This window comes from Ostrea edulis, chromosome 1 (assembly GCF_947568905.1).
Source record: "Ostrea edulis chromosome 1, xbOstEdul1.1, whole genome shotgun sequence".
In the NCBI taxonomy this organism is placed as follows: domain Eukaryota; kingdom Metazoa; phylum Mollusca; class Bivalvia; order Ostreida; family Ostreidae; genus Ostrea; species Ostrea edulis.
Window position 1 is genome coordinate 69,458,619 of NC_079164.1, and position 25,673 is coordinate 69,484,291.

Below are 25,673 nucleotides of genomic sequence, written 5' to 3' on the forward strand. Positions count from 1 at the left end.
TCCATTACACTTTTATATAGTGTATTTACGGACACTTGAAATCCATGCTATTAAGGGTGATACAACTTCTGTATTTCACTCAAAGTTAGTTAAGGTGGCTCATTACACTAACATTTTATTGAAGGGCTTGTTAAAGCACCTCGTATGAAGTATAATTTCACAATCGAAAGATTGATACAAGCCCTCGAATATATTATATGATAAATCTATTTTATCTATAGAACCTTTTACAAGCTTGCTTTTTATGTTTTCTGAATGAAAACAACACAAAAACTATTTTATGCCAAAAATACCAAAAAAGTTTGTAAAAATATTTTCATGACATCACACTTCCGGTTTAGTTCATTTTGATTAAATTGAGAATAACAACTTATTTGCATCAGGAGTCATTTACAAAATAAATTTTATTTTTAAACAAAATTGCGGCTGTCAATTTTGGTGAACAAATAGAACCAATACGATATTTGCATATAGTTCTTTAATGCGATGTTAGTCGCCACAATCAATGCATGTTTTGATTAATAAGTTGTTGGGAATTGCAAACAAGCTTCGATATTTTCTATTGATATTAACAGATTTAAACTAGCTGTTGTGACATTCATAGAAGCAAAACAGCGAGTGATGGATTCATTAAACGTGTTTAGAGGTAACCTCGTTTATCTATGAAAATCTATATCAGGTGATGAGTTTAGACAACAGTTTATATGACCAAGAAGGGACAAGACAATGATTATTGTGTATTTGAATGTTTCAACCTTCTCCTGACAATATCGTTCTGATAATGGAGAAATGCAATTAAAATTGTGACCTGTAATTCACAAACGGCCATAAGTGTTCGAAAGACAAAGTAGTATACAGATATAAAAGAGAGTACATATGAATGAAAGCAAAAGTAACATAATCATGAAATATATCCAATATACGCATGATGCAGCATGTATTTCTTTAAACAAGATGGTCTTCCGTACTGGTTTCATCCGGTTGAAGAAGTTAAGGGTATGATGAACGATGTGATGGACATAATGGGAATGGTTAAAGATGAAATGCTTCATTACAACAAAGATCCAAATGCTAATTTCTCCGAAAGTGATATTACTGATGGATTCAATATATGCGTAAGTACTTTTGTCAGCATGTGTTTATTACAGGGCTTCAAGAGACTGAAATTAAGTACCTTCACATTAAAAACAATATTCACTGTCGTTATTTTTTTGTATTAGGAAAACAAAAAAACCATCCATCATGTAGTAGATGACGCTGTGCTACCTGTGGTCAACCGTACACTAATAAGGGTTAAGGAAATAGCGAAACCTTTCTGGGACAAAGTCACAGATATAATCCATCTTTTTAAAAGAATCAAAAGTTCTTATGATTTCGTGAGAGAAGCGTAAGTCAAAGTTAAATGCTATGTTGTGCTTTTATAGGAATTATTCCATAAGCACAGATAATAAAAGGCAACTATTAACTTATCATATTAAAATAACGTTTACCGTTTTAATTCAAAACTTAATTACGTTTGTGAAAAAAAGACATGATACAGGATGTATTTGCAGAATTAACCATGATAAATGGTATATTTATGTATTTGCAGCATAAGCAAAGGAAAATTCTTTATTCAAAAGATCTTTGGAGCAAAGTTCCACAGAAAGTTTCCAAAAATACCAGGACCATGTGATAAACAGTCATGTGCATGCGGTGAATATAAATTAAAAGACAATGGAAGACATGGGTTGGATTTAATGATCGATTCGAAGAGTAAACATGTATGTATGATTGTCATTGTTGTAATAATAAGGCGACTGGGTGTGTAGGCGTGTTGTGTTTTGTTACCAATATTTTAGTGCCTTTTGGGAAAATATATCTTATTTCCCATTCAAATTCATTACAACAGCATCAATGAATAATCGTTAACGGTGGTTACACGTTGTTCAGTCAAATACCTCTCGTCTTTTCAGGACGTATTAAACCCTATGACTGGCTTAGTCTCTAGATATAGTGACAACGAAGTTCTCATCCAACCTCACAGAGCAGATGTTAACATGTACGAGATAATCGTGTCAAATCTTGAGCATATCAACCCAAAGATTCCCCACAATGGGAAGAAGAAATTTTTCCTTGGTGGGCATAATATTGGCAGAGTTGTTGATAAACTTGAAGACTGTGAATTTAACTACGTGACAGTGTACATGAGGAAGATACCGGAGAATTCTACAGGGATGAATGAAGACCATTATGAATACATTGACCCATCGAAATATACAAGAAAGAAAAAGCCCAAATCGTTTTGGAAACCAGTCTGCAAAGAGGCCTTTTATCATTACATTGGACATGTGGCAGACGATCTTGACATGAGCGATGAACCTGAGGAAGACGAAACTGAAACGAATAGAGAGGTAGACAGCAAAAAAGTCAAGGGACCCAATTTTTTGCACAGACATCATCATGTTGGAAAGCGATCGATACAAATGCAGAATAGCATAATCCGTAACGCAAGGTCTGTAGACTGTGAAAGCGAAGACACAAAATCATTCAAATGCAAGCTTAAGAGGTTTGCCACTAAAGTCGGGGGAATGGCTGAGAAACTACTTCAAAAGACGTACGTTGAATTATAAAACTCTGGTAATAAAATGAAAATTATTATATTGCAAACACAACTTAAAGTAAAAATAAAAATAACATATATGGAGGGAATATTCCATAAAGAAATTCTATACAAATGGAAGAGGAACAAATGTACAATCAAGTTTTTAAATCAATCACTTAATATATTCATTCAAATTTGCTGTTTTAGTTTAAAGTTATTGGGGAATATATAAACACTCCTGTGAGACTCAAACACTCGATCTACAGATTGACAACCACACGCGTTAACCCACTGAACTAACCAGTTAGACAACACAATCTAAACGACAAAGAATGAATTACTGATGTGTTTGTTTTAATTTCCTTATCTGAAATCCAACCTTCGAACGGAAGCTATCCATCATGAATAGCTTGTGTTCCTCAACGAAGCTTTTAACTCTGAAAACCAAATACTTTTTCGTTTTTAAGTAAGCATTTATGATTTATTGTATTACAGGAAAGGAGCAATAATGCCAGGATTTGATATCTTTGAAATTTCCATATCTGAAATCCAGTCACTTAATATCAGCAGCGAACTGATGATCCAGCTCAATGACCGTATACAATCATTGAGTAAAGTTATGAAAGAAGCCCCGATTGAATATCCAGACAGTCTGCCAATTCACAGAATAAAACACAAGCTTCGGGAGGTTGGAGCCGACTATCATGATGTAGTCAATGCGGACAGATTATCACTTGTGGATAAGCTCTTGACAAAACCTTTAGAAGGTAGGGTTAGAAAGTATATATATATATATATATATATATATATATATATATATATATATATATAATAAATTTAGTGATTATACTAAACTGTACATTTTAATTCAAGGTCTTCCACTGAAGACCAGTTAAAAATGGGTTTTATGCTAAAGGCTAGGCACCCGATCCCACCTCTGCTGTGTTCAGGGGTCCATGTTTGCCCAACTATCTATTTTGTATTGCTTATTTGAGTTATGAGATTGATCACTGTTCGTTATCTTCACCTTTCTATGTAATCTATACTTATAACCTATAATGATCTTGGTTATGGTATTGTTTCTATGACTTGGTAAACTGGATTACATGATGGTGGAATCTCTTAGTAGAGAGCGTGGCTTTTAGTTTTTTATTCAACACGCTCTTGATTTATGACCAACCTTATGACCAACCTTAAGGCAAAACTGTACTTTTAAAGAAATGTATCATAATTTTCAACCTAAAGTATATATTTCGTTAGGAGAATTATACAGTTATTTGTATCATTTTTTAAAAATCGAGACAGGTTATTGACAAGTAAATTGATGTTACAGGGGTTTCAATAGACTCGTTTAAAGCCAGCATTTCGCTAATTCTATGGTTGAAATAACGATCTAGTTTGCCAATACAGCTCACCATTGGGTCAAATGCTGTATGATGTGTTCATACCAATTGTTAGGCCGTTCTTTACACACTGCGTTTGAACACGTTTACATGATATACCTTACAAAATATTAGGCTCACGGCAGGTGTGACCGGTTGACAGGTCTCCTACTCTTTCTGGGTACCTGATTCTACCTCTGGTATGTCCATAGGTCCGTGTTTCCCAACTCTTAATTTTGTATTCCTCATGGGAGTTACGCAATTGATCACTGTTCGTTATCTTAACATTCTAATCATTATCATAATATATTGGATATTTTATCTTTATGAAATATTAGAATAATTCATCCGTGTTTGATATAACATTGCAAGAGTGTCCATCTTTCCTGCATGCTGTTGCTTTGGAGTATGGACATTTGTGTGATGCCCACAAAGACTGCCTTGGATTGACTTGTGGAGCAGTGTTTAGAGAAGGATACCGAAGACACCTCATCAAGTTCACTGTTCGCTGGAACCCCTGTAAGGAAGAGTTCGAAATGTCGTTCGACGGAATGAAGCACCTGGTCCACATTCTTATTAATGGTATGATGTAGGGCGATTTGATCATGATCAGTCAACGATATTAAAACTGCATCTGGATTTTCTTCTAATTATCAAATCAATATTCCAATCTTATCTTACAGTTATTGTCTTGAAAATAGCTCAGATTTCCCAATGTCAAATGTCTATTTCAGAAACAAAAGAGTATCCATATGAGATATCAAACGAAGCAGATAAAGAGATCTTATTCATAATGTCATCAAACGTTTCAACTACTCCGACGACCACCTACTATTTGAACATGACAGGGTCTTTATGTGCTTCTGATTATTTCTCATGTTACGCAGACGTCAATATCTTAAAAAACTTTCAAGTCAATAAGACGTCAAATACAAGTGAACACTGCTCTGAACAAGGTAAATTCGACTCCATGGTTTCTAATTCGATAAGTGGTAAATACATTGTTTAAAGTTAACATAACATATTGCCGAAGTAAATGTTTGACTTAATTCATTCTTATTTGATTCCATATTCTTTATAGTATGGAAATACTTTCCCATATATTTATCATATATATATTATATACAGGTGATTATGACCCATATATTGAACGAATCCGTTCCTTAAACTTGCAAGATCTTATTGAAGAAACATCAGAGTTTGGTCTGGATATTCATCCACTCTTAATTCTTGTGAATAAGCTGCGAGAGGAAATCATTAAGGATGTAAGCATATCCATATTTCACACTGTTACTATGAATTATTAGAGATATATAAACCTATTTAGGTTTATGTGAAGCTGTGAATAATTCATTTATTTACCTTTCATATCATTTATCCACCTTCATAATCGTATTTTTCAATAGAATAATCAAGACGATTTGTATGCTTTACAGATAATGAGCTCAGTCTCAAGTGGAACTGAGGCATTTGAAAACGCATTTCCAGCGATGATGGATCTCCGAATGAGCAAGTTTATTCCTCTTGGTCATATAGACATCACAATATTTGAAATCACCTTTGGGTTTATGGTTGGACCCATTCCTCTCAGTTTATGTAAGAGAATGAGCACGGGTATGCGAAGGACGCACCCAACTTTTCAGTTAGGCCAAAATTCACAGATTTATTTTAGAGCTGATATTGGCGTTTCAAAATCTATACTCATTTACTGAAATGAAATTTTCAAAGAATGTGTAATCTAACTGATAAATTAAATGGGCGCTGCCTTTTCATACCCACAAACTAAGAATGGTAATGAAAAAAGATTCTTCATTCATAAAACAAATGCTCCTCCTAACAACCTCATATCACCTCTAGTGTGTTCAGAGGTTTATGTTCGCCCCACCCTTAATTTTGTATTCTTTATACGATTTATTAGATTGATTACTTCCGTTATCTTCAATTTGTCATACATTGTTTTCTGTTGTCTGTTTTAGCGTTTGGAGCTGGAGCAAACATCGGAGCTGATCTTGAAATTTCATTGGCTTTAATGAGTCTGCAGGCAAACGTATGTTTTCGTGATTAATTTTGAAAGTTTCAAATAGATGTTTGATGGCATGAAGTAAAGATGCATTCAATCTTATTTCGATAGTGTTGATAATATAAACACCTGCTAACCATTCTTTTTGTAGGTAGATCAACGGTATATTTGATGCCAATGTTTATTGTTATTACATAATTCATATACATTATTTCAAAGTATACACTGTAGGATTACATGATAATCTGCATAAAATTATTGTGTACTATTTCGTTTGAAGGGCACTCTTATTCCCCGTATTGGGGCCGTCGTTTGGGGAGAACTTAGTGTTGACATTGGATTTGCGTATGGTGGGATTCGTCTTGAGGGTCATTTGGTTCAAACAACATTTCCAATTACTATTTCGCTGACATTTTCTAAGTTCCCAATCGCCACAGTGTAAGTTAAGCATTTTTAAACAATTTTAATTTCGTTGATACACACGTCTTGCTAAAATTCGATTGAAAAGTTCTCAAACATATATACTACAAATTTGTTCCATTCACGTGCAGCAAAAATATTCAAGGTCATACAGTAACTGCACCTAACGTTATGTGTCATTTTAAACTATATATTTTGGGAAATTGGTTGCATAGTTGAATGCAAGGTGAAGATAACGAACAGTTATTGCTACATTTCTACCGACTGAAAATATTGTTTTGAAAATCACACTAAACACATCACCTATAACAGGCATATTGAAACATCTGCATAATAGTCAAGAAATTTTAATATAATGTCAATATTGTTTAAGTTAAGGATACAGATTAGTGGAGCACAGTAAGCCTCCCCCTCCTCGGATGAAATATTTACAGATGCGCAGAATATATTCACAACATCGCAACTTCCAAATAATTCTATAATATAAAATTTTATAAACTGACATGTCTCTTAACACAGAATAATAAGTCAATAATGTCATCTTTGTCAACGGACAGTGATGTACTAAATAGCCGATGTTCGACAATCGGTACCTGATTATGCCCAGAATTAGTGAATGCTTTTGATTAAACGAGGCCGAATACAAATCGAATTTTCGCGTTCTCCGCAGTTGTTGCGCATCATTTCACTTTCATGAAGTCGTAAAATGTGAACTGTAGATATTTTAACAAATACAATGTTGTTTAAATAAAGATACAAAAAAAAATACTAAACGACTATTAATTCATGTTCAAATATAGTAAATTCTAAACATAAGAAGATAAAATTGTTTAAATAGTGGTTTTACGACTTGAGAAGACCAGAGCAGACATCAGACGATTTCCCGGCGGTTTGAACAAATGGTGATATTACAAAAAGAAATTATTTATAGAATAAAGTTCGACTCGACCTTTGCCGCAAAGATAAAGTCAGATCATTGATTTTGATATGTGTTATCATACGCATGTATATACATGTATATTTTCCCCTAAATGTTCATATCTTATTTCCAAACTGTAAACACCTTTGAGGGGCGGCATGGAAATACATCTTCACCTCACACAAATGAATATAAATACACCAGCAAATAAAAAAAAAGAATAAGAAGTGATTACACGACACATGGTTTAAACACAATGTCACTGTTGTTTTAAATTACATATATTGTTCAAAATAAATTTCCTAAGTGTCTGCTCTATCCTAGTTTACAAGGGAAAAAATCCAAAATGGAAAAATAACAGCGATATCGAAGATAGTAAATTAATAGTAATTAAAATTTGACTCATATCTATTGTAGAACATTTGTTTCTCATAGAAAAAATCTCAACAAAGATCCGTCGAACAAATCATTTTCTACACTATAGTATTAATGCTGACGTCACAATTTAACCTCACAATGCGTCATACTCAACATTCATTGTGACGCACTCTTTGTGTATTCAAAGCATCTCATTCTCACTAAAATAATTTATTTTCTATCAAAAGGGCAATGTAATTTTTATCATAATGCAATCCGTATTTCGAACTATTGTATACGTACGTTATCAAAACGATGAGGATTGCTGTTCTGATGAGAAAGATGAGGGAGTGTGTGTTAAGTTTTATTGTGCACTGTAGGCATATATTTCGTTGGTCGATCCTCTAATAAATATACCATTCCTATATAATCAGACTATGGGTATAGTGCACACGGTTTGCAATTACAAATTCTGTAATTTATATATTTCAGATCACATCTATATTGTAAATGTTGTTGGGTAAAACAATACACTTCATAGAGATTTCGATATAGAAATACTTGAGGCCTACTTATTCCAACACATATGTATAATGGAAGTACGTGCCGCCGGCCCCCTATAGTAAACTTGGTGATTTTAATTATGTTCTCTGACCTTGCTATGTATATCTTCCCATAGTTGAGGTATGCATGGAGCCATTGGTAGGCCTTATTACATATGGTTAAACGTTTGATAGTATTATTTATAAAGTATAGTATTCTATTTATTTACGCATGAGATTGAAAAATTAATTTGTTAAGTTTTGAGAATATAATCTTGTGATTCTTTTAACTTTCCTGAGATTTATAACTATTTTCTGATATTTCGTTATTCTATATCAAATGTGCATATAGCTATTTATTTTAAATAATTTATTTTCCTGATCATATGGAAGTTAGTAATGTACTACAATTATCAAGTATCCCAGATTCAACGAAACATCAAAATCACTCGCACAAAGTCATTATTACATTTAACAGGTATAACTATTTCAGACTATCAGAAGAAAATGAGATATTCCCTAAGCAATTCCCCAAATTTATTTTCCATCATGATCCATACATAATATATTTTTAAAAGAGCATAAGTAAGTTTTTATTAATTGAGTAAATTGCAAACAAAAAGATACGCGCTTTCATCCGACAAATTTGGCCTAATATTGATGAATAATAGTTTTTAAAAAAGTTGGCTGAAAAGGAAACGTTGCGATAGTCCCCTGGAACCGTATACACCATAATATTCTTATTTTATCAGTCATTAGAAAATTACAGGTCTTTAAACATGAAATTATCTAATCAATGAAACAAATTACTTAATAATTAATATATCATTGTTGATATATGCAGCAGTTACAACTATAAGTAGATTCTCAAATGAAAACTTTGAAACGTTCCCTAATCAATCTTGTGATTTTATTTTCTACCATGACACACGCCCAATATATTATTTTGATAGATTTGGTAAGTCTCTATGAATTGAGGAAGTTTCAAACAAAATTATAGGGTTTCGTCTTCAAAATTTTGCGTAATAGTGTCTCAGGGAGGAAACTTTGAGATGGTCCCTTGGTCTTTTGAAACGGTGACATGTTGATTTTATTTCATCATATTGTCAAATATGTCTAAGACTTTCACATATATTGAAAAGTTTAAAAACGCTAGGGTAAAAATATGAAAAATATTAAAAAGTTCTTTATTGTAGGAGAAAATCCCATAAGGTCCCATAATAAAGGTGTCGATACTTTGAGTCGACCCCTACACAATACTGTACGGGCAAAGGCAATTTTTATTTTCTTAATAAAATGTCCAAAGTACAACTCGTCAATGATACAAATTTAATAAAAATCGCTAGGGCAGAAATAATTGTATTCGGCCCCCTTAAGTTAAATTTCCAAATTTGAATATTTAATGCCATCAATTAATTCGTAGATTCAAGCTTGATCTGGAATTGGTGCCACTAGAGTTAAGACTGAAAGCTTTTGCAAAACTTCGACTTCTCTTCGTAACTGTGACTGTGTTTGATGCATGTATATGGCGATACAAGATGGACACAATCAGGAGGAACTTGATAAACACAGAACATAAGAAAACCGACGATTCTCCTCCAAATATCGGTCATGTTTCTCAAAATGTTAGACGGAAACGAAGTGGAAATGGTGGTTGTGACGTCACACAGTTTAAATATAGAAATCCTACTGATCCTGCATTTCTTCTGGAGGTAAGTGCTGACGATGAGGTTAGTGACGTGACTCTCACGTATGCAATCGGAACACACAGGGGTGGATCTAATGTTGTGGATTGGACGGGTATGAAAGGTTCTTCTTTGACAGCACCAGTGAATTTACCCAATGGTATTCCTCTATATTGGACTGTTAAAGCCAGGAATAGCAATGGAGGCACAGCAGTAGTGGAATGCTCCCTAAACACATACGATAACACTAAACCAGATGGACGTATCGAAGCTTCATATCCCTATACCAGTCATCCTAGTAAACTCTCAGGAACAATAATTGTATTTGATGATTCTAAACTTATTGAAACACATGCACAAAGCGTTGGTTTTTCTCATGGTGAGTTTGGAAATGAGGTCGTGAATTGGAATCATTTACTCCTTCATTCAACTCATAAGAGAGAATCGAAAGACAGCCATCTACAATTTTTTACCGTGCCGAGGGATGGAAAGTTAACGTCAATGTTTATGAGAAGGATGAAAGTAAACTCCGCTAATAACTGTGCTAAAGAATGCACAAACTATGGAGAAAAATGTGTTTCATTTGATTTTGAGTTTCACACTGAAACTTGCGACTTGCAATCTGTTGTTGAGGGTCCAAATGCTGAACTAAGAATCAGTGGAACGTACAAAAATTACGAAAGATTAGGCATTGGATATAACGCTTTTGTATCGTACAACGTTTCGTTGAAACATGGAATGAGATATTTCATAAACGCTGAAATAACGAATGATTTGGGATACAAAGCATTCATTACATCTAGAGGAACAATGGTGGATTACACTCCTCCTGAACCAGTCAATGTTGGAAATGCTACTGACGACTATACAACATCTGATGGCTGTAAAGCTGCAGTCACGCAACGATGTATTGATGTTACACCCAAGCTTAACCATAGGTAAGATGCTATGTATTTATAAAAGAAAGTGAGAAAATAGAGATTAATTCAAACTTTCAAAGATTTTACCTGCTATTAGATAAGTAGGACATACACATTATTCTTCATTTCAGACGTATCATAGACGGTCCAAATGCAAGTACGGTATTCAACGGACACGAATCTTTGAAAGAAACACTATACACCCTAACGAACCACTTTGTATCAGGTAAACTTCACAATACAAAATAAGTTTGTTTAAGGTAAGAATGGACATGTGATATAGATCTTTCGATTACCTTGTCTTCTTTTGCAGCTAACTTTGATAGTTTTCTGGATAAGGAGAGTGGAATATATGGTTATACATGGGCAGTTGGTAAACAAATATGTGGGACAGATATTTCCTCATATGCTGATCCTCATGCTCATTTATCCAGTCCCAAGTTCTGGACTAATATAGGGTACGCAAGGGATGTTCATCTCTCTGATGGGCAGTATTACGTCAGTGTTCAAGCATTGAACAATGTCGTACATGGGGGATCTCTTGTAACAACAGTTTGTCATTCTGTGCCACTGACCGTGGATACAACTCCTCCCATATTTAAGGGTTTGACAGATATCATATTCGATGAGGATTTCAACTTGATGGCTATATATTTTGCTGCCGAAGACCCACTGTCAAAAATTGCCAGAGTAGACTTTGGTCTTGGAAAAACGAAACATGATGTTGAGGTACGAGGATACTCAAAATTCGATTACATGCAGACAGAAAACCCGTATATCGTTATCAAAGATTTAAATATAACAGATGGAGAACCTGCTTGGATTCGTTTGAGGGCTGTGAATAATGGTATTAATGCTTTTTTTTAAAATGAAATATAATTCATAAGATAGAAATTTCACCATAAACAACATTGTAGATGAATTTTCTCAAATTCGAATGATACTGATGTAGATTTTGATACATGAATCAATGTTAATAAATGTCATTGTTTAGGTAATATATAATCTTTTATACAGTGGAATTATTTACTGCTGGTCATAGTGACGATCCCATCTTGATTGATAAAACCAAACCTCATGCTGGTAAAGTTTTGGACGGATCTACACTTGACAAGGACGAGACATACCAATCAAAGATCAATGAGATATGTGCAAGCTGGAAAGGGTTCTTTGATCCAGAATCAGGGATCAGTCAGTATGTATACCGATATATCAATTGTTTTGTAGTTATCGTCAATATTTTGATGTTGTAAAGTAATAAACTTCACAATGATTATGTTAGATACACGTGGGGAGTTGGAACGGAAAAGGGAAAGGACGATATCGTCCGATTTACAGTTTTGTCACGAGATATCAAAGAAAAGTGTTCAGAAGCAAGTTTGACACACAACAAGAAATATTACAGTACAGTTATTGCCAAAAATAGTGCCCTAAATCCAAAAACTATCCAAGCTTCATCTGATGGAGGTATTTCTGAAATTATAGTTTTCTACCAAACTCAATAAGGCAGTTTTCTTAAATATTTAAATTCACAAACATTTGTAAATATGAAATAATATTTTGCAGTGATAATAGATACAACACCACCCGTTGTTGGCCATGTAAGAGATGGGGACAATCCGACAATGGATATGGAATTCTCCTCAGAGACTGCTGAATTCGCTGTAAACTGGGAAGGGTTCAGAGACCCAGAGAGTGGTATTGCTGCATATACCATACAAGTGTTCATCAATGGTGAAGAAATACGAACTTTCGATGCCGGAATTTCAACTTTTTTCAAAGACTTCTCAATGACCTTTCACCAAGGAGATCACGTTAAAACTCGTGTTTCTGCTAGAAACGGGGCTGCATTGGTATCATCAGTTACTTCATCTGGATTCATAATAGACCTCACACCACCGGTCGTTCAGTTTATTTATGCCTCAAACGAAGGACAGAAGTATCAAACTGACAACTCCAGCTTGAATCTATCCTGGCAATTTAACGACCCAGAGTCAGGAATGAAGCTGTTTAGGTACAGAGTTTATGATTCCTATCAAGGAATGAAAGGACCGATCACGGAAGAATTTGTCACAAATATGACATCTGTACGATTGCCTTTGAATATGTTAGGAGGTCATAAATATTCTGTAAAGGTGATTGCATTGAATAATGCAGATATGCCGAGTTCCCAAGAATCTGAAGGGGTCATGATAGACATGTCACCTCCCAGGATACGCGAGGTAATTTTTAAACCATATTTGAATTATGCACGAGTCCTTTATTCTATTTTCAATAGATATCTTGATCAAAACTTAATGAATAAACATGATGAAACAATGTTAAATTATCAAAATCACTAAGGAGAATTTTTTAAAATTTTCAGTGACATAATTTGACAGGGAGCATGTCTTAAGTTGATGTCCCAGTTTACCTATTAATGTTTTGACTAAAGATATTTGAGATATTTTTCAAAAGTGATTGGAACATAATGTTTATCAGTCATAATGATGATTCAGAATTGAAGGAGAAAATAGGATATTTTTGCTTCAATATTTTCGGATCTAGTAACAAAGTTTTGAGTTCAAAATTCATTGGAATATTATATAGCAATTTGCCACTCCTAGAGATATTTTGTTTCAGATTTATAACGTGCATCGAGTTTTGCATTTTCTTGTTCAGGTTCACATTGGTTTGATTAATGTCCCAGAAGACACCCTTGATAATGGTACGGTCATGCATGCCGACGAAAAACGAGTGACTGTAAGTCTTCGAGCGTTGGATACTGAAAGTGGTATTTCTAAACTCTTCATTGCTATTGTGGAGGACGGAAATGTACCAAGAACCGATGTCTATCGAGTATATGGATTTGCCCCGACTATAGACATAGAAGGGTGTGTATAATCAAAAGTTATAGATCTGCCATATTGTTCTATGAATTTCAACAGTCACTAGTAGCTTGAACAACAAATTATATGAATATTATTAATTATATTAACTGAATGAAAACTTTTCAGTCTAACTTTGGTGCCCTCCAACGTATATCGACTTTTTGTGGTTGTGGAAAATGGTGCTGGCGTTAATTCAACTCTATATCAAGAAAAAACAATATATGTCATGAAAAAGAATGTTCCTGGGAAAGTGTTTGATGGTCGTCAGCTTCTGGTAGATAACGATTTCACAAAAGACAAAACGTCATTAGCCATGTCTTTTATCGGATTTGAAAGCGAAAGTTGTAACATAGTACAATACGAGTGGGCTGTCGGTTATCAGCCATTCGTTTATGATGTTTTGCCTTTCACGGATTATGGTATTGTAATGCGTAATGAAAGTTTTGGTCAAGGTCAGATCCATCTGCGTTTGTATGAAGATTCTACATATTACATAACTGTCAGGGCAAGAACAGGCTATAATTGTAAGGTTGGACAATATATCGTTTCAACCTCGGATGGGATAAAATTGGACACGACACCTCCTGAAGTAAAGATAACAAAATTCGGAGAACGTATGATAAATAATGACATGATAACAGGTTCTCTATATCAGGATCGGACAGATGCAGTATCTTTTCGTTGGAATTCTTCAGATTCTTCTGGGATATCTGAAACCTGGTGGTCCATTGGATCTTTACCTGGAAGGGATGATATCCATAAGAAACATTTCACTGACAAAACATTTATTCCAGCTGGAACTGTATCTTTCTCAAATGGCCAAACATTCTATCTTAATATTGCAGCTGTTGATAATGCAGGTAACGAAAAAATAGTTTCTTCACCATCTATAACCGTGGATATTACCGATCCAATTATCAAAAATTACCGATGCACCTCATTTATATCAGAACGGCGATCACTTGTTAAATGCCAATGGGACATACAAGATCAAGAAAGTATGATTACAAAGATGTTAGTTGGTGTAGGCAAAAACGAAACAACTCCTGATATATCGGAGTTCCATGAAATTCCCATATCTAAGCGAAACTGGATACGAGATATGTATGCAAAACTTAAAAAAGATCCTGTACAAAGAATTTACATCATCATCAAGCTAATAAACGGAGTTGGACTAGCTCGTGTTCAACCTTATGAAATAGTTGTGGATAGAACTCCTCCAGAAAAAGGCACCGCTGAAGTCATTACTACCCTTAACAGGATGCAGCCGCCAAGCAAACAGCTTTGTCAGATTCCTCAAACGTTTATAGAAGTGAGAACATTTGGCTGGATCGACAAAGAATCCGGATTATTGAGGTATGTTTTTAAAATTGTGAAATTCAATACATATTTTATCAACTGTATGCAAAACATTTATTTTGATACTGATTATTTTATTGAATTCGTTTTATTGATTTTTTATACCCATATCACCTTGAAGAAACGTGCACCAACATTAAGGTTACCCAAATTACTTAAAGCTAGTGAAAAATGACACTTCACAAATCTGTTATGTCGCTAAAATCTATGTTGCTAGGTAGATTTTCATGCAGTCGAAGAAATTATGAATATTTAATATAGATGTACCAGAGTGTATTCCTTTCCTATTGCCATGATCGTTTCAGTCACGTGACCCAATATATATTTATACATTCCCTAGTTCCTACCATAAATCCCTACAGCGAGTGATGCCATAACTTCGCAATATAAAGGTAAAATGTATTCATTTTACCTTGAAAGGTGCTTGGGGATGTAAAAAAGATCTTAGTGTCGTTAATATTCCAAAATGTCGATCTTCGTCAAATTTATGGCATATTTCGTTAACACTGACCAATTATAACAGCAACAAAATAAATCATACCTTTTCCAAACAACATTAGCACACATGGAGGTTTCCTCCTAAGGTTTCACACGAAATAGCAACAATCACAATATTTAACTGGCGCCAGGTCGTTGTTTACTTAAAATTTGACTTTCATACTCCAAATAACTATACACAATAGGGCGATTTCAAGGTCACTATATAACATCAAAATTACTCTAGCGCACACTATTTTTAATAAACGGGAGATTCGTACATGTATAAAAGAACAATGATAAATAATCATTTACAAGCAGATTTACTTATATCGAGCTTTATACATGACAGAAGTAGTAGATAACTAAAAGACACTTCCCCGTGATACGACCCTAGATGTATGTCGTGCCGTACGTTTTCATTGTCACGTGATGTATGCATTTCTGTACAACACTGTGAAACTTACCGGGAAGCCTTATCGAAGCTGTGCATCCTCTGGGTCATGTTTCTAAATTACATTTACATCTAGCATACAATAAATTTTGAAATGTCAGCGTTTATTTTCTATATTGCAAGATACGAAGCTGCTGTTGGGACGAACGGAAAAACAACAAATATTAAAGATTTCAAACCTATTGAAAATCCCGAAAAGTTTTTGATAAACAATATTGTCATGCCAGAAGGAAGCAAAGTCTACGTTACAGTGCGATCTTACAACAAAGCTGGACTATACGGACAAGTGAGGTCCAACACCGTTGTAATTAGCTCTCAGCCTTCGCTGAAGGTAATCGATGGGCCATCAGAAACTGACATTGATTTTCAATCGTCATTGGGTGTTCTTGAAGGACGATGGCTATATTCCGATACCTGTGATATATTAAGTGCTGAATGGTCTGTGGAAATGCTAGACGGTTCCAGTTTCAAGTCTCCTTCTTCAATCCCAAATAGCATAGCTCATTTCTATTCTGATATGGTCACCCTGAAGAATGGGATCACATATATAAATGTTATCAAAACAATCGACGCCTTAAATAGAACAAGAATCAGTAGATCCAATGGAGTAGCAGTGAGAATACAACCACCTTTACCGGGCGATGTTCGAGATGGTCTCCAGGATGATATTAACTATCAAGAATCAATAACATCTCTAAGCGCAAATTGGGATGCATTCGGTAAAAGTTTAGATTCCAGAGATCCCACGCAACAAATTCTATATTATGAAGTTGCAATAGGAAATGACAGGCGTTTTCCGAACTCGAGATCAAATATACATTACTTTGAAAACGTAGGTTTAAACACCAGTTATACTTTTAATGGATTGAACCTCACCGCTAAAAGTGTTCAGTATTTCATAACTGTACAAGCAATGAGTCGTGCTGGAAGTACGCAGGAAAGCTATTCTAATGGAATTCGTGTAGGTTATCGAAATGAAATAATTCCAGGTGAAATTGAACATTCAAGAATTCAGTCCAGTACTTCGGAACTTGCTGTATCTTGGACAGGATTCCAAGCTGACATGGGAATAGATCATTTCCGCATCGGTTTAAGTTCATTCCCCCCTGATTTGCCAAACGATACATTGAATTGTATCGATTTTAACACCATTTTACCAGAACTTGATGAAGTACCAATTTTCAAAGTCCAGAGGGATACATTCTATCAATTCAAAGATCTTGATTTGAAACACAATCACACTTATTACGTTCTGGTGGTGGCAACTGATGTCACGGGACGTTGTATTGGTGTTCATGGTGATCCTATCTTAATTGACACGACACCTCCAAAGCCAGGAAATATATTCGTAGAAGGTAGCGAGGGTGACAATGTTCTGTATTCAATAGTCCCTAATCACCTAAAGCTAGAATGGGATTATTTCAAAGATGGCGAAAGCAGCGTTAAGCTATACGAAATCTCTATTTTCACCACAACTGCCTGCACTGATAAAGATGCTATAAATGCTGATACATCTAAATCGTATTTGCTCATTAGAGAAGACCGTGTTGAAAACGATAACAAGATTGTTTTCTATGATTTACTACTCGAACCGGGGATATCATACGTTGGACGTGTAAAGGCTTGGAATGAAGCAGGCTTGGAATCTAGTTTATTTTCGAGGCATATTCGATTTGACTTTTCCTCTCCTATGCAGGGCTCAGTCAAAAGAGGAAGTAACTGGTTTGAAGAACCTTTGTTTCAACCATTTACTAGTCATGTGGATGGATTATTGGCTATTTCCAACCCGATCGACAATGTATCCTTCAGATGCCAGTCTCAGGAAGTTTTGATTCCATCAACGGAAGAAATCGCCCCCTTCCCCAATTTAGACGATCAATTTTCTACAAACTGTATAGAAGTAAATAAAGACAGAATAGATCTAATTATTCGCCACGATGATAACATTAAAAATGTTATCAAGGGAGGAATTTTAGTAGAAAACAAAGAGTTGCGTAGAGGCAATTACACAATCAAGATAAAATCTGTGTTAGGTAAAAACATGGTTTCTACAATTTTCTTTGGTTCAGACAAAACCTGTATTGAGTCTCATTTTGAATACACCCCTGAAAAGAAGGTAAATGCCTCATTCAGAGAATGGAGTGATAAATCCTATTCCAACAATATGAATACCACGGAGCATACAGATGTTACCAGTAGATCGGAAACAACTGATGCAATCTATGAAGTCCCTAGTACTGACGAGTTTGCGAAACAGGAAAGCACTACATTAGGATATAAGGAAAAGTCCATTAATATGGGAAAAGAAGGCGAATTCAGCTTTGGTGTACACATTCCGGGGTATCAGTTTGAGGAAAATTGGGTTGCTTTCTTTTGGATAAAGGATATTTATAGATCAGAAATGAAACAAGTTGCACTTGAATATGATCCAACTACATCAGAAACTGAGTTTTCGTTTAGTACAACAAAAAATGAACTTCCAACACAGACAATTTGGGGGGTAAAATTTTTCATCAATGGTGTTCTGAAAGGAGAGTATAATGGATTGAAGTTTTCAAGTAAAGCAGTGATGGGCATTTACAATTGGAATAAGGACAACTTCTTCCCACCTATTTCTAATCCTGATCTTCCAATTGCATATAAATCAGTTGCTGTTATTACTGTCCTGAAAGTTCCTCTATCAACTGACAAGCCATGCATGCACGGACTACCGTTCGCAGACAACGAAAGTGGAATAAAGGAAGTGTTGGTTGGTCTATCTGATACGAAAAATATCAATGACACTGGATCAAAATCCCCATTAACTCGATTCAAAACATTCTGTAAACCTTGTCGTCCTGGTTGCAACGTTGATTGTAATCCACTTTGTAAAACCGATCAAACGGACTTTAATATTGTTCCGTTCACAATAAAAAACGTTAGTTTGGAGCACGCAACAATCGACAAATCTAACATATCATCAACTGGAACAAATTTTCACGTGCCAGCCTATTACATCAATGTGAAAGTAGTTAATTACGCAGGATTAGAAACCATAGTTACTTCTGATGCCATTATGGTGGATATTTCTCCTCCAAATCTTGATTTCGTTCGTTGTCTCGATCCATCAGATTCTATGGATGCGCCATCACAATACCAGGGGACAAATACAAGTATGGCGGCATACTGGGATGGATCCGAGGATGTTGGTGACATCACAGCCTACAATATTTCCATTGGAAAAAGACCAGGTAAACTTTTTCTTTGAAGCACATACGTGTATCAATACTTGTCATCTTCCATATCACTTTATGTAAAATTTTAATTGTATCAAGGAGTATTCCTTTTTCACCTAATTCGCAAATTGTGCAGTTACTAACGAGTAGTTTAGTAAGACGTCTCGTTAATAAGGAGCTAAATAGTGTACAATTTTTTAACTTGATAATTTTTTTTCCTCAGGTGCTGATGACATATACAAGAAAACAAATATCGGATTGGCAACGAAGATAAAAATTAGCAATCTAGATGGAAAACTTTTTCACGACAATACTTATTTCATCACCGTTACAGCCATTAACTCTGCGGAATTGACTGCCAGGAAATCGTGTAACATAACTGTGGAGACCGAAGCCCCTGATATCAGCAATCTTAAGGTAACTGTGTTGCTAAGTAAATCAGACAACCACGGGGTTTACACAACCGCAAACAGTAAAGGACTTGGAGTTACATGGACAGGAGGAAAATCTGACGTTGAATTCTATGGTAAGGAGTATCTGATAAACGCGAAAAACAAAATATATGCATCCTTATTTGGTTGTCTGTTTGATTCTGAGTAACAAGGCTTCTTGTTTTTTTAAGAATGGCAAGTAGGATCTTCACCACAGGGAAATGATATATTTCCAAGAGTAAAGATAGGATTGCAAGATTCAAAGAAAGCGACGATAGAGAAAGGGAAGTTGCACATTGATGATAAGTCTTTAAATACAAGTATTGGTGCATACGCAAAAAAGAACTGGACAGATGAAACCGTAAAAGAGGCCAAGTCGAATAATTTTTTCAATATGGAACCGGGATTGTGCCTTTACATAACCTTGTTTGCAGTTGGGAGATCTCATTTATCGAGTTCAAAACAAATGGATCCATTCTGCATAAAGCGTAAAAATTTCATTATTACACTTTTTCAACCTATGTCAAACTTTATCTTGCAATAGTTCGCAAATGTTACGGTCATTATAGCTATCTAATGTACAAATACAACTTGGCATCAGGTCGAATGCTGTCTGACGCGTTTCATACCAACTCTTAAGCAGTGCTTTTCATACTTATTTGATTACGGATTACTCCGTTTACCCGATCGAGATATAGGGCTCATGGTGGGTGTGACCGGTCGACAGGGGATATATATTCCACCTAGGCCCCTAATTCCACCTCTGGTGTGTCCAAGGGTCAATGTTTGCTCTACTCTAAATATTGTATTTTTAAAGGAATCAAGAGAGTGATCACTTTTTCATCAATGCTATTGTATATCATACCATAGTCAAATTTTATTGGCATTGATCATTACTTTATAACATTTTGTATGTTGTAGATATACATGTATTATTTCACATCTCTTTCTAGAATTTTTCACTCATGTTTTGCATGCACGTTAAACCCGTCCAACATTACTCCAATACTACATCTTTTTACGCCTTTCACTGTGAATTCAACCTTATTTCTATTCATTCCCCAATCATCTGGAGTTTTTTTAAGCTGCAAAAACTAATACCGTAATACAAGATACTCATTGTATTTAAGCTATCTTGTAACGCTTAAATATCGCAATCTTTTGTTTGTTCGTATACTGTGTTATGTTCCATTAGAGAATATTTCACTTATATAGAGATATCATCAGCTTTAGGAAAATTACTAGAAAATCTAAATTATACATGCCACTCAAGGCTGTAGCAGTAATGTTTCAATATCTGCTAACGCCCATCTTTGCACGGGACTTTCTGTTTATAAGGCCACATAAGAAAGGCCCGTAACTTTCACTTTAAATGTTGGGGAGGGGTTGGCAAAAGAACAGTCACTGCCTAGTTATACGTCGTAGGTTTGACACGGTGACTTGATCGACAATTGAACCCTGAATTCCCCATTTGCGTAGCGAGCGGCATCCTAATCATCATGCTATCACAATCTATAATATGATTAGCTTTTGTATAAACATGACTGCTTTGAGTAGAGAAATGTTCGCCAATTCTCTGGTCGTGACATGTGTAACGATTTAGTGTGCCAATACAACGAGTCATTGGGTCAATTGCTGTCTGAGGTGTTTCATAACAATTGTTAGACCGTTCTTTACACACTGATTTTGACTGCGGATTACTTCGTTTACTTGATCGAGATACAGGGTGCATGTGATCGGTCGACAGGGTATGCCTACGCCTCCTAGCACCTGCACTATCTGTGGTTGGTCCAGGGATCCGTATTTGCCCACTCTTAATTTTGTATTCCTTATAGGAGTTAAGATTGATCAGTGCTCGTTATCTTTAACCTTTCATTACGCACAAAGTGTAGAGAAATTCACTATGTCTTGATACACTGTCCAGCCCCGGTTCAGGTTTTGAATTCATGAGTTATGGGACCAAATATTCTAGCATTGCGAATATATAGATATATAAATACAGTATATATATAGATCGAATGATAAATGTTGTAGATCACACAAAGAATGAGTTTAGATGCGTGGTTTAAATAATGCAATTGGAGGACTGAAAATCCATATGTTCTTTAGGAGTGGAGTTTTGGGGTCATATAGGTGCTTAAGCATTTATGTTTGCCTTGCACATTTTCTTCAGGAAACATTGACAAGCAGTTTTTACCACATGAAAGACGCAGAACCTCAAACCTTATTCATATAGGAGAGCATATTGAAATTAAACCAAGCGGTATGTACCAGTCTATGTTCAAAGTTGGGTATACATTTTTTGATAAAGAGTAAAGCAGAGTCTTGACTTCCTGAAGATTCTGATTAATATCAAAAGTAATCGGACTACTTGATATATTTTAAAACATTTTCGTTCGAGTAGGCTTTCTAAATTACAAAAACGTTATGACATTTGATAGATGTATAAATTCAATTGAAATTACGAAACAATAGGAGGTGCTCTTAGTGGAATGATAACAGCGAAAGACTACACAGAGGAATATGGATCTGCAGCTTCCGGAGATTATGTCAGATACATCGTGAGCCCAAGAGAAAGACACTCTGAAACATCACGGTTGTTAAGAAATCGGTAATTAGGTCTAGGGATATCGTACATATATTTAAACTAAGTGAATACCCAAGTCAAAGTTCATATAGCTAAATGAAATAAACGATATTCCGCGTAAAATCTCAAATACACTGTATATGTTCATCATCGACTACACATACCTCATCGATTCTATTAACTTAAAAATGACGATGATGAAAATTATATAAAGTGTCCAAATAAAAATAATACAATTCATTTTCTTTTCTAGAATCCTGTCCAATATTGGTCATACATTTTATATCACTCCCACAGAAGATTCAGTGAACATCATCTCAAACATTGGATTCAATTCCTCCAAATTTGATGTTAACATGAACATTCCTGCTCTTGTTTATTGGAATAAAGGTATTTTCCCTACCTTTGCTTTGTTTTACGATAAACATTGCATTACATTTGATAACCCAAGCTTTATTTATGACTTCCAATGCACTTATTTTAGAAATACAAAAATGGGTATCAGTAGACGAAAAGTGCAAGACGTCGAATATAACATCGCACCGTATCCTAGAGACTTTGGTATGATCTTTATTTCATTCGTTCACACTTTGATTTCTTCTTTGAAATAATATTAGAATTATTGTGGTAAATAAGTACATGCACATCTGGTCTCTTTTAGATTTGTTCTGCAGTATTTCAAAATGAACACACACAAAGACGTAAGCGAAGTCCGGGTCAAAGAAGAAATGGTAGTCATCCCCGGATGTTTACCCTAATGAAAATAAAACGAAATGCACAAAATAATGAACCGATCATTGATACAAAAGGACCTCTGAATTATCAAGAAGACAACACAACATTTGCAAGAATCCAAATAGTGTCCCACGATATAGAGAATGATAGTTTAGTTTACTCCATGGTCAAATCTCCAAAACATGGTGTTGCTAATATAACAACTGACGGATGGTTTACATATATTCCTGAAAGAGACTTTAGCGGCTCTGACGTGATTGAAATATGCGTATCTGAAGTAAACATCACATCACCATTTGTAGCAACAAATTCCTACAAGCAATTCGATATCAATGTTACTCCAACAAATGACAATCCCACTATTAATTTTGATCCACGTATTTCTTTTCCACATAATGCAACCGCAATAAAAGATATTCATACGATTGTGTGTGAAAGCAATGTTACAAGGGAGAATGTGTATGGAATCATCACTGCAGATGACGTAGATTTAAACGATAATTTAACTGTCAGGCTGCTTAACGATTCAGACGACGGACTGTCTACATTTAAACTGACTACATCAAGTTCTAACAATATACCGTATTCGCATTCCGGCGCCCACGTTGAGATGATTCTAAGCCATCATCTGAGCAAAACCTTTAGCGGCCTCACTAAAGTTGGTATCAGGGCCCATGATAGTCAGCTCGATGTTCGAAATTTATTTGGATACAGCAGAGAAATCACCGTCCAAGTGTTTGTTTTGAGAAATCCATGCATGCATGGAGTGTGTATGAACACAACTATGGTTCCCTGCTCTGACACATCACGAGCGTTTAGTTTTGATAAGTTTGCATGCGATTGTAGCGTAGGATACACTGGTCAGTGGTGCGAAACGGACATAAATGAATGTTATCCAAATCCATGTTCCGTCTTTTACGATTGCAAAGACCTTATTGGTCATTATGACTGCGTCTTAAATGGCCCCAAAACGTTTGGATTAGCCGTAGGTTTTCTTTTCATCATAGGATTTCCAGCTATGCTGTTCTGGAGACATTTGAAAAAGCGTCGACCTAATAACAAAATTTCTGATAGCATGTTCTGGCAACCATCAAATACCAGGTAAGTCTGCCTTTCTACAGTTCTCTTTGACAATAGATTAAAAATTGCATCATTCCTTGTGAATGTTGAATGGTTTTTATCTTTTTTCCTAACCAAAGTACAATTCATTTATTAAAGAATGACCCCAAGACCTAGATACAGTGCTAGAATTTCTCCAGCTAAGGACGATTTCCCAACGACGTCCAATGGTGGAAAATGGGGACAATCTTTTCCATTCAATAGCGAAGAGGAGAGAGCATCTGCAATGAAATCCTTGTCTGAACACAATGCCAATTTGACCAACTTCAACAAACCATCGACCACAGAAACTGCATTCAGGACATGGCATATGGCAGGGAAAAAAGTCATGAAGGGGGCCGATCTGAATAAGCGAAACGGGGCATCTTCATCTGGAATTGCTGATCCACCACAAAGGGTTGCCACCCCAAGTGCCATCACTAGCTTTTTTTCTGCCGATTAGTTAAATTCAAAATGAAAACGCCGAATTCTTGTAGAATGTAGAATAGTTTGTGATTTTGATTTACTAGTAAATAAAAGCATCTTGAAAAAATTTGCAATTGTGCTTTAAGAATTTGAATAAAGATAAATGTAATATGGCAGGGGAAAAAAGTGGTGCAGTGTAATTCGGAACATCATATCATGTAATATAATAGTTATGCCCCCTTTAAAGAAAAGGGGCATATTGGTTTGCACCTGTCGGTCGGTCGGTCGGTAGACCACATGTTGTCCGCTCAATATCTTGAGAACCATTCACTTGATGATAATGATATTTCATATGTAGATTGGTTATTTAGTAGAAGTGGACCCCTTCTTTCTGTTTTTCAGGTCAAAAGGTCAAAGGTCAAGAGTTAATCTACTCTGGACATAGGAATATAATGTCCGCTCAATATATTGAGAACCCTTTGCCTGACAGACATCAAACTTGGTAAATTGGTACATCCTTAGGAGTAGATGACCCCTATTGATTTTGAGGTCACATGGTCAAAGGTCAAATTGGACATAGGAATATACTGACCACTCAATGTCTAGAGAACCATATGCTTGACAGACATCAAACTTGGTACACCTGTACATTTTCAGATGGAAATGACCTCTATTGATTTTGAGGTCACATGGTCAAAGGTCAAGGGTCAAACTGGACATAGTAATATACTGTCAACCTAATATCTTGAGAACCCTTTGCTTGACAGACATCAAACTTGGTACACTGGTACATCTTCAGGAGAAGATGACCCCTATTGATTTTGAGTTCACATGTTTAAAGGTCATGGGTCAAACTGGACATTGGAATATACTGTCCGTTTAATATCTTGAGAACCCTTTTCTTGACAGACATCAAACTTGGTGCACTGGTACATCTTCAGGAGAAGATACCCCTATTGATTTTGAGGTCACATGGCCAAAGGTCAAGGGTCAAACTGGACATAGTAATATACTGTCCATTCAATATCTTGAGAACCCTTTGCTTGACAGACATCAAACTTGGTACACTGGTATATTTTTAGGAGTAAATGACCCCTATTGATTTTGAAGTCACATGGTCAATGGTCAAACTGGATATAGGAATATACTGTCCCCTATATTTTAAGAATTGTTTGCTTCATTGACACCATAC

General features: G+C 35.5%; 1 protein-coding gene across 1 annotated transcript in view; it reads left to right on the top strand.

Moving 5' to 3' along the window:
• LOC125683662 (uncharacterized) overlaps positions 1–24,608 on the top strand; it is a 35,982-nt gene extending 11,374 nt beyond the window's left edge. The window contains exons 21-49 of the mRNA XM_048925085.2: positions 576–646; positions 955–1,115; positions 1,221–1,387; positions 1,592–1,763; positions 1,956–2,596; positions 3,080–3,351; positions 4,339–4,548; positions 4,701–4,922; positions 5,095–5,231; positions 5,403–5,562; positions 5,943–6,013; positions 6,267–6,424; positions 9,648–10,847; positions 10,961–11,055; positions 11,143–11,676; positions 11,847–12,024; positions 12,112–12,296; positions 12,396–13,051; positions 13,491–13,702; positions 13,826–15,055; positions 16,113–19,219; positions 19,428–19,730; positions 19,827–20,123; positions 21,809–21,898; positions 22,111–22,246; positions 22,476–22,612; positions 22,707–22,783; positions 22,884–24,058; positions 24,176–24,608. Coding sequence (XP_048781042.2) covers positions 576–646; positions 955–1,115; positions 1,221–1,387; positions 1,592–1,763; positions 1,956–2,596; positions 3,080–3,351; positions 4,339–4,548; positions 4,701–4,922; positions 5,095–5,231; positions 5,403–5,562; positions 5,943–6,013; positions 6,267–6,424; positions 9,648–10,847; positions 10,961–11,055; positions 11,143–11,676; positions 11,847–12,024; positions 12,112–12,296; positions 12,396–13,051; positions 13,491–13,702; positions 13,826–15,055; positions 16,113–19,219; positions 19,428–19,730; positions 19,827–20,123; positions 21,809–21,898; positions 22,111–22,246; positions 22,476–22,612; positions 22,707–22,783; positions 22,884–24,058; positions 24,176–24,518 — 12,397 coding nt within the window. The 3' untranslated portion in view covers positions 24,519–24,608. The remainder of the gene's footprint in view (positions 1–575; positions 647–954; positions 1,116–1,220; positions 1,388–1,591; positions 1,764–1,955; positions 2,597–3,079; positions 3,352–4,338; positions 4,549–4,700; positions 4,923–5,094; positions 5,232–5,402; positions 5,563–5,942; positions 6,014–6,266; positions 6,425–9,647; positions 10,848–10,960; positions 11,056–11,142; positions 11,677–11,846; positions 12,025–12,111; positions 12,297–12,395; positions 13,052–13,490; positions 13,703–13,825; positions 15,056–16,112; positions 19,220–19,427; positions 19,731–19,826; positions 20,124–21,808; positions 21,899–22,110; positions 22,247–22,475; positions 22,613–22,706; positions 22,784–22,883; positions 24,059–24,175) is intronic.
• Positions 24,609–25,673: the final 1,065 nt, after the last annotated feature.